The sequence below is a fragment of the Muscardinus avellanarius genome (genome assembly GCF_963383645.1).
Source record: "Muscardinus avellanarius genome assembly, chromosome: 6".
NCBI classification, from domain to species: domain Eukaryota; kingdom Metazoa; phylum Chordata; class Mammalia; order Rodentia; family Gliridae; genus Muscardinus; species Muscardinus avellanarius.
The window spans coordinates 8,586,236-8,596,576 of record NC_137791.1 but is presented as its reverse complement, the minus strand read 5'-3'; the positions used below and the strand labels follow the sequence as shown (position 1 = coordinate 8,596,576).

At 38.3% G+C, this 10,341-nt stretch overlaps 1 protein-coding gene across 1 annotated transcript in view; it reads right to left on the bottom strand.

Annotated features, from left to right (window-relative positions):
* Positions 1-2,304: 2,304 nt before the first annotated feature.
* The window catches only part of PCDH10 (protocadherin 10), a gene marked incomplete at both ends in the record, with an annotated part of 56,639 nt that continues 48,602 nt past the window's right edge, over positions 2,305-10,341 (bottom strand). The window contains one exon of the mRNA XM_080698048.1: positions 2,305-2,375. Coding sequence (XP_080554174.1) covers positions 2,305-2,375 — 71 coding nt within the window. The remainder of the gene's footprint in view (positions 2,376-10,341) is intronic.

The following is a 10,341-nucleotide window of genomic DNA, read 5'->3' as shown; positions in this document are numbered from 1 at the left end:
GTGGGCCTAGCCTTTGAATTGCTTTCGAATTGTAACCAGCAGCATTGGTGCAGGTATAAACTGAAAATTAACCACATAACACAGAGGGAAGAAGGTTTATTTTCTTAAGGTTGTGGGTTCAGTCCATGTGAGGCTGGGGACCAGGGATCAGGGTATGGTGCAGAAGGAGAGGAAGAGCATATGAGCTGTGTTCTTTACATCACAGAGTGGAAGGAGCCATATATTTATATATATAAAATCTCCAAAGCTGAATCCTCAGGGCTCTACCTCTTCCAGACACACTTTACTGACCTCCCAAGTACCACCCAGGCAGATCCATTACAATGGATTCATCCATTTCTGGGATAACAACCCTCATGACTCAATTATATCAACCCCGAAAATTAATAAAATGAGCTCTTTAGGGGACATTTTATATCTGACCATAATGCAAATGTATGGCAATTTTTGAAAAATGCATTTTAGTAAATTGGTACATTTTAGAAATGCATAGTGTCTGAGCTAATTAATAATTATGTTTTTCTCAACTCCTTCTTGAATTATCGTCACTTTCTTCCCCATGTATTTTTCAGATTAATAAGTGGCAAGCTTTGCAAAATGCAAACATGGTGAAATTTGCTAACCGAGACTGAATGCAAAAGTATTGCATTCATTACCTACTCAATTCTTCCTGAATCAGCATTTGCTTTAAAAGGCATATTTTGTTCAAAACTGTTTACTCTCCTCCTCTGATTTCAATTGTACCTACTTAATACCTGTGTATTCCAGAAAGAACAGAATCTAGGACATTTTTGCTCTAAATTTTAAAACATATTTCTCTTTATTAGCAAGCCCAATTGAGGTGGATAGTCCATTCATTTGTATGAAATGTAATTTCAGGAGAGGATACACCCTTAAATTAGAAAAAATATATCGTGCATAAGTGATGAAAAAGAAAAAAATATGAAATATGCTTTTACTTAATTCAAAGCAGTCAGGATAATTGCAGGATATTAAAACTTAATAGTACATGCCTTCAAAATAAAGTTGAATTTTTTATGTTCTGTTTTTTAAATAGGCATAGTATTGATTTCAAGTTTTGAACATACAAAGGCCTGTTTTGCTCCTTTTATCTTCCCACCGGTGATAAGAGGGACTGTGGGTGCTCTAAGCACTCTTGATGTGTCTGTCATTGACACAGGAACTCCTGTCCTGGGAGGAAGAGGCCCCTGTCCATCACTGGGATCTCCTCTGAAGTGAAGATTACTATGTGGGCTTTCTATTGACTTCCTAAGTGTAACCTGCTCATCTCTACGGGCATCTCCGGTGTGACAGGCATTGTGGATGATTCCATCATGAAACCACATGATTTTTACCATTTGGGGAGAGTTGTCATCTTGGGGGAGGAGAGGGAAGCTTTTGTTGAAGAGCATCTCTCTTGTTTCATTTAACAGGTACTCACCCTTTGGTATTAAAAGAATAGAAAAAAAAAATATATATATATATATATACAAACTGATAAGGCCATCCCCAGGCAGAATCTTCATGTTTCCCGAGGCAGGCTGTGCAATTATAAAGATCCTCGAATAATCTGTCAAAAACTGACATCACTGCGTAAAGTGCTGCTCATTTCTATATCTCATTTTGGATTGATGTCTGTGCACTTTTATATCCTTCCGTTCAATATAACATTTGGCCTTTCATGTTCTCAGCTGAAGCTACTGGGAATTCAAAGCTATTTCAAAGTGTAATTATACCAATCTGCATATAAAAGGCTATATGTCCTACCGAGGGCTGGATGGAAACGCAAACTCTTTCAAAGAAGAAAATTAGAAGTAATTCCCACAACCAAAATTCACTAAAGTTAATACATCTTTTCATCTGATGAGAACACTTTTTATTTTTTTAAAGCTAATAGATTAATCCAGAAAATGGCAGAGAATTTTCTTTTTGGGGAAAGAGGAATAAAGATAAACTAAACATTGAAGCGGAAAGCAAAGACATGGTGAGCACATATTAAGACATATTGTTTGGGGAAAATGGCCACATCACATACACCCCAAAATTATTTCTTTATATTACTGCCACGGACAACAGAATTCTCACTTGCATACTGTATTAGTTATCTATTGCAGCAAGACAATATTTTTCAAAACAGAGCAGCTTAATCCACAAGTATTTATGTCACCACTGATGGGGTTCAGAAATTCCAGTGTAGATTGGCAAGGTGAATCCAGCCAAGGTCTCATAACGTTGTGATGGAGCCCTTGATGGGGCCACAGTCTTATCTGAATGCTCAACTGGGGAGACGGCTTCTAAGTTCATTCAAGAGTTTGTTGACTGGCCTCCATCCCTTTCCAAGTGGGCCTCTCCACGCAGCTGCCTCCACAATATTTCTGCAAGCAATCAAAAAAAAAAAAAAAAAAAAACAAGCAAGTGCATAAGACATTTCTCAAAATGGAAAGCATGATCTTTTATATAACTTGAGGTCAGATGGAATATCTTCTCTCTTCTACTGCCCCAACTTCTTAGAAGTGGTTTATTGTATCCCATTTGCATTCGAGAGAAAGTATGGGCATTATAGCTGTGAAGACCTTAACAGTATGTCTACTCTACCTATAAATATTGATGTTAAATTGCTTTGGGTCCCTTTTTTAGATGACAAAAGACATTTCAAAATGTCTTATAAATGAAAGGTTTACACTGAAAGGGAGGCCACTACACAAATTCCTCGGTTTTCTTTTTTTTTTTTATAACCCAATTATATTGCTCTCCAAATATCTCAGTAGCTTTAGAAATTTCCATAACTTTAAAGTGATGAGAAAGTTACTCTGGAAGATTTTTAATCTTTTTATATGGAAAATTGGCACTGAAAATAAACCTCACAAACATAATTGTGTAAATTCTGGAGCTAACAAAGTACTTAGCACAGAAGTTATGTAGCATATGGTTATCCTAGTCCCAAACAGTAAAATGTGTCTGTATGTGCCAATTCTTAATTACCAGCTCATTAACACTCAGGTGTCAATTGCTGGTGGCAAAGGCAATACCCAAATGGCCTAGTTTCTGTCATGCACAGTGTAATTAAATTGACCTCGAGAACTGAAGCTTGCTAGTTTGCCTGATACTATTTGGACATTAATTTCAGGCACTACTAAAATTGGAGGGTTATGATGAATAAACCAGAATAATAAGAAAAAAATTATATTGGTTTTTAAATTGTATTTTCATGTATAATTTTGATCTTAAATATAATTGAATATTCTAGTATCTATAATAATCATAACAAGGCCTATTATACATTGAATCTAATATGATTGATCTAAAATTTCTTTATATTTCAAGATGTAGATAAAATTGTTAGTAGACAATAGTGAAAAATGATTTACTGTAATAGTGGCATTTGGAGAAACTTGAATTGTGTATTGTGTTTTTATTTATTGAGATATAATAAATAAAAGAAATAGATTACTTAATTTCACATTTTGATCAACTCCAAAACATGATTCAATATCAAAGACTTCAGTGCTTTTTAACAGACTTTTAACAACTACAAATAATATTATCTATATTTATATAAAGATATATAAAGATACAAGACTCTCACACCCAAATTTCCAGTACTGTAAGGCCATATTTTCTCATAGCATTCTCTAAGATTTTTTTTTATTACATCCAAAGTTTATCTTCAAGCTTCTACTTAAAGAGACAGAAGAGGAAAATCCATACTCTAATCTTTCTCCCTCCTAAAAGTTTACTAAAATGAAAAGAAAGCTTTGAAGGCACAACCTACAAGAAGCAAAAAAGATAAGGAAGTGAGGAAAACAACACAATTGAAAAATTTTAAGCCATATAGTATGAAGAAAGAGTGTGAAGAAAAAAATATAATTAATTTCACAGAAAATTTGCAAAGATTAGGAATTGATAAGACAAATTAGTTTTGAAGTAAGAGTAAACATAAAAGAAAACATCGATATAGCTGGGCGTGGTGGCGCACGCTTGTAATCCCCGCACTTGGGAGGCTGAGACAGGAGGATCGCACGGGTTCGAAGCCAGCCTCAGCTACTTATTGAGACTCTCAGCAACTTAATGAGACCCTGTTTCCAAATAAAATATAAAAAAGGTCTGGGAGGATAGCCGGGAGGTAGAAAGCCTCTGGGTTCCACCCCCAGTACCACAAAAAAAAAAAAAAAAAAAAAAGAAAACATCGATATAAATGTTATTAAGAAATGATTGGCCCTTCCAGAAGTCTTTATCTACTTTCTATGTTCAGGTTCATGATCATCTATGAGAAGACAGAGATTTATTCTTTAGGAAGAAAAGGAGGGAGGAAAAGATGGGGAAAGCAGAGACTTAAAGACAGCAGGTGCAGTTTAATGAGTAATCATCATTACAAGAAAGGTTTGGATTTTGAGCCATCCTGATTTATTCTCTAGTTAGTTTTCAGAATATAAGTTCCCAGGCTTATACTTCTAGGCAGAAATTCTGAAATATGTCTCTGGAATGTCTGTCTTGCTCAAGAAAAGTGTATGACTAAATACAATACTAGAAGTTCTCCAAAGGTTCACCCAGGGATGCTACAGAAAAAAAAAAAAAAAAAAAAAAAAACACGTAAGCCATTCTCAGCAAAGATCACCTTAGCATTTCTTAGCTTTAGGTTATTAATTATGTGGACAGCCAAGCATCACATTTCTTTATTTCTTTTTTTTTTTTTTACAGTGCTGAGGATCAAACTCAGGGTTTTATGCATGCTAGGCAAGAGTTCTACCCCCTGAGTTACATCCCCAGAGCTACACTTCAAAAGTCTTTACTATAATTCCAGGAAAATGACATCATTCATAAGAAATAAAATAGAAAATAAACTACTATCCATATATTATGTTGATTAAAAATTTAAATTCAAAATTTATTTATTTCTTTTGGTGGTACTGGGGTTCCTGGAAGCCCTTCTACCTCCGGGCTACACTCCCAGACCTATTTTTACATTTTATTTGGAAACAGGGTCTCCTAAGCCAGCGCGTGAGGCTGGCTTCGAACCTGCGCAATCCTCCTGTCTCTGCCTCCGAAGCGCGGGGATTACAAGCGTGTGCCACCACGCCCGGCCTCCAAAATATATTTAATAAAAGGAATATTCAAAAGGAACACTTAGGAATAAAATAATAATAATAAGATAAATAGTCCAATGGAAAATTGGGAAATTAAATTATTATTATTATTATTATTATTATTATTATTATTAATAACCCAATGGCAGGTTGAGAAATAAGCACCCTGAAATGTAAAAAGCACAATAAAAGGATGAAAGATAAAGATGTTAAAAACATAAAATAACTCGCAATAAATAGATTGAGAAATACTGAAAATAATAAGATAGGTCAATAGAGGAGATTCTACACCCAAAAAATAAGAGATTCAAGAAGATGAAGAAAAATAAAGTTAAAAGAGGTGAAAGTAGTAATTCATGTAAATTTTCTAGAACTGAAAGTCTTAGGTTCAAAGAGTTTACTAAGAACCTGATGCATGGATGAAAATAGAGATACACCAAATCATATGATATTATGAATTGCCAAGACTTGAGAACAAAGAACTCTTTCCAGGAGTTTAGAAAGGAGTTGAGGAGACCTTCCTGGAAAATTTATTTATGACAATGTTCTTTCTACTTTGAAAGACAATATGGAAATCCCTTTCGGACAATCTAAGCTTACCAGGAAAACTTGGCTTGAGTGAAGCTTCACAAAAAGTTTTACATTTTAAAAATATCTTAAGTGTTTCAGAAAGTTTAGATAATTTATACTATACATTGCTCACCCTTGAGTGATAGAGCCTGAAATTAAAGCCCAATGTCGTGTCCTGCCTCCGCATCTAACCTCAAAGAACCTCACTTCAGGTCTCCTGCTCCAGAAATTTCTAGAGCCCCAGCCAAACAACCCTCCTCAGAAAGGAATCAGTGCAAATCCTGTTATCTTGAATAGTGGGCATTAGTCCCTGGTGACACAGAGAGCTATTCAAATAAGAGAATCTCATCAACCAACAACCATGAGAGCAAGGGACATATCTCACTCTGTTTGTTTTTGTTTTGTTTTTATTTTTTGCAGTACTCGAGATGTTAACCCAGGGGCATTCTACCTCCAAACCACACCCCCAAACCTGCTTTTTTATTCTTTATTTTGAAACAGGGTCTCACAAAGTTGATGACGGCCTCACTAACTAGTTGAGGCTGTCCACAACCTGTGATCCTCCTGTCTCAGCTTCCGGAATTCTGAGATTACAAGTGTGCTGGCCCCTTTCACTCTTAATTCCACAAAGCCTGCCTCCTGTGGTTCCCAGCTGTTCTGCCTCTTCCCAGCCTCTGTGTGGCCCAATGCAGAGTGCAGTGCTCTCTTCCTCCTCCAGGTTTTGAGGAATACTAATCAACTGTTATCGATTTCATCTGTCCAGTACCCAGTGACCATATTCTTCAGCCCCATAACCCCAGGGGAGAAAGGGAGAAAGGGTAGGAATCTCCCTCACCAGCAGAATGATTAATAGAATGCAAGTAAAATAACCATTTATAGCATAGTATGACTGAGGATACCTGATTAGCTGTATCTAACTTCTTTTGGATAGCTAAGTGGTTTCATGATATAGGGAAGGCAGCCCACGACCCAACTACCAATCACCAGTGGATTTACAGTTTTGCCTTGTAGCTCTCTCTTTTCTTCCCTGAATGGTTCTAGTCCCCAAATGGAGAATTGTTAATTGACTATGTCTCTTCATAAGTTACTGTTGGGTTTGATCTGTTTTTTGCAAGGGAGATTCCTGTTCATAAAGTACTTATAAGGCAGCACCTAAAGGGTATGTTGGTTGAGTTGCAGCACCTTACCTCTCTAAAGGAGAGCTCTCTGGTTACTACATCTAACAGTGTGAGGATCATTAGCTGCTTGGGACAGTATATTAATTGTGATCATTCCCAGAAAGAACTGAGGATGGCTCTTGTGAGTCTTCCAAAGAGTAAGCACACAGATATCCTAGTGAGAATTAAGCCTGGAACACAGGTGTGCTACCCAGGTTCCCTAACAAAAGTCACTATTCAAGCTAGGGTAATAACCTGACCTTGGCCATTCTTGTGCTTCTGTTTTACTTACAGCTTTTCCATGGGTAGCCCCTCAGCACTGCTGCATTCAAGCCTGCCAAGGGGGGAATCTGATCACAGGGCTTTCCTACCTGCCTACACTACAGGTGGAGAGAATTTATTAATGTGGACCTGATTCTGAATAGAATGGCTGGAGGAGACAGCTGTTGGCAGGTAGGCACCTAGCTCCTGAACTTGTTACCCTCAGCCACCAGAACGTCTGCACCAAGAGTGATCAGGAGACAGATGGAAAATTATGAATACTTTACATGTAGAGAAATCCAAAATATCCTGAGGTAACTTGCACAGAGATAAAGTGTTAAAGGAAAAAGAGAGGACAGTGGGGAAGAGAAAGCCTAAATCACTATAACAGAGTATGGTTTTGAGCAATACATCTCTAGGTTAGGAGCCAAGAATACTTCCCCAGTACTACTGTCTATTTCTCTATTGCAACAAATATCCTGACTGTTGGAGTATCAGGAAAAACACCCATGGCACCTCTGTGGCATGGCAAAGGTGCTAATTCAAATCCAGTTTAAGCCTGTAATCTTGAAACCTTGTAATGCAACCAGAGCCTTGATGGAGACCCCTCACACAGATAATGATGATTCCAGGCTTTCTAGAATGGAAACGTTATAAATATGGGCAGAGTAGGGAAATTCCTTCCCTAAAATGTATTTCCAGTGACAACAAAATTAAGTAAACAATATTTTTTTAAAGAAAAGAATGAAAAAAGAAGCAATATTGGATATAAGAGGAGGAAAAATATTGAAAAGAAAGCATGCGCCTGATTCTTCTCGTGGCTCCTGGACTCTGTGGATCTCAATGTTGCCTGCACATTGCTCGTAAACTTCTGATGCAGTTGCTATTGTTGGCCAGGTACTGGGCTCTTCTGGAAATAAGATCTCACAGAGGCAAAGCTTCTGGCCCAATGTATCAAGCTGCGTGTTATGCATTGGGTCATGGAAGTAGAAATTACAAGATTTGCAAAATTCCTCGGTGCCTTTTTTTTTTTTTTTTAGTAGTGGAGATGGAACCCAGGACATTCTACCTCCAAGGTACACCCCAGCACTATTTTTGAATCTTTATTTTGAAACTTTATTTCACTGAGTTACAAAGGGCCTCACTAAATAGCTGAGGCTGGCCGCAAACCAGGATCCTGCTATCTCAGCCTCCGGAATGCTGGAATTACAAGCGTGCGCCACCATGCCTGGCTTCAATTCAAGTTTTAAAGTGGCAAATAGATCCCTGTGATAGCCACAGGCATGAGGTAGTCTAAAGCCACATCCTCCTAGACTACCAATCTCTACAACCATGGCATCCAGGTTTCTCTGTTTCCTTTATTGTCTATAGAAAAGGATACCTCTAAAGTTCTCATGTTTGAAGACTACTTAACCACGTGGTCTTCTTTCCTCCCCTCGTGTACCTGTTTGACATCCTCAAGAGGCTTTCCTACTTCCAAGAAGTCTCGGTCATCTTGAAGACATATATCAATGTCAGGATTTCAAGGAGACATTTGTGATGTAAGTAAGGACTGCCATGAAGAACTGACATTATGTCCTGCCTTGATATCGGACCTCCAGTGAGGATGGTCTCCAATAGGCCCACACGCCCTACTTGCTCTGCTCGCAAAGATCAGATCCCTAGACAAACAGTTTCTCTTAGCAGAAGGTCTAGTTCCTTTTTACTCCCCAAAAGTGAGGCTTCTGTTCTTACTGGGCCCCATATAACTGCACAGATAAAGCAATCACATCTTTTAAGGGGGTGTCTGAGCCCCAGGAAGGCTATTCTCGCTGTCACTAAGTACAGTAAGTGCATCCGTACATGTTGAGTGATGATCTCCACCAGGCCTGAAGAATATGTGACTAAGAAGTTTTTCATTCAGCCGGGCGTGGTGGCGCACGCTTGTAATCCCCGCGCTTGGGAGGCTGAGACAGAAGGATCACACAGGTTCGAAGCCAGCCTCAGCTACTGAGTGAGGCTCTCAGCAACTTAGTGAGACCCTGTTTCCAAATGAAGTGTAAAATAGGTCTGGGAGTATAGCCCGGAGGTAGAAAAGGTCGTGGGTTCCACCCCCAGTACAGAAGGAGAAGGAGAAGGAGAAGGAGAAGAAGAAGAGGAGGAAGAGGAAGGAGGAGAAGGAGATGAAGAAGAGGAAGAGGAAGATGGCATGAACAGTTGGCAAATTTAAAAAAAAAGGTACATACTTTTGGACCTTCCTATTTTTCTTGCAGCATTTGGCTAAATTAGTTGAAGTAAGTTGACCTCAGTGGGGTATATTTTTTAAATTAGATTACTTATAGATATATGTTTGTGGTACTATAAATTGAACCCAGAGGCATTCTACCTCCAAGCTACACTCCCAGCTTTCTTTATTTATTTATTTATTTATTTATTTATTTATTTATTTATTTGGTGGTACTGGGGTTCCTGGAAACCCTTCTACCTCTGGGCTACGCTCCCAGACCTATTTTATACTTTTTTTTAAAAAAAATTGGAACCAGGGTCTCTTAAACCAGTGCGGCTGGCTTCAAACCTGCGCGATCCTCCTGTCTCCGCCTCCCAATTGTGGGGATTACAAGCTTGCGCCTCCACACCTGGCTTATTTTTTATTTTAAAAGACAGTCTCTCTAAGTTCCTAAGGCTCTTTTAAGATGTTGAGGCTGGTCTCAAACCTGCAACCCTCCTGACTCAGCTGTCTAAGTACACAGATTACAAGCATATACCACCACCCCCAGTTGTCTTGCTAATTATAAATTAGAAAATGCTTATCTATTTGCAGCATTTATCTTCATTTTTAAAATTTGGTTATCATACCTAGTATTGGGATAGATTGTTCTATAGCATATGGAAATAATTTCTCAGAAGGAAATTTGACATCATAACCTAAAGCTCTGTGCTAATATCCGAACTCTAAAAATTACCTAATGCATGGCGTTTTCACTGCACAAACTGTCCGATAGCTGGAAAGTTGCTTAGCATCTCAGCAGCAAGACCCGTAGCCAGTAATTACGCTGCTGCCACCTTGACTCTGACTTTATGATACATTATTCTAGAGCCACAGGCCTCTGCATGGCTTCCTAGTAGCATTGCCAGTTCCCCGTGTTCAGCCCCGAAAATTTCAAGTACATTATTTTAAGATCCATGCGACATCTTTGAACTGAGTAATATTTGCAAGGTTTTTTTTTTTTTTTTTTTCAGTTCTGGGGACCAAATCCAGGACCTTGGCACACAGCGCAAAGGCCTAAGAG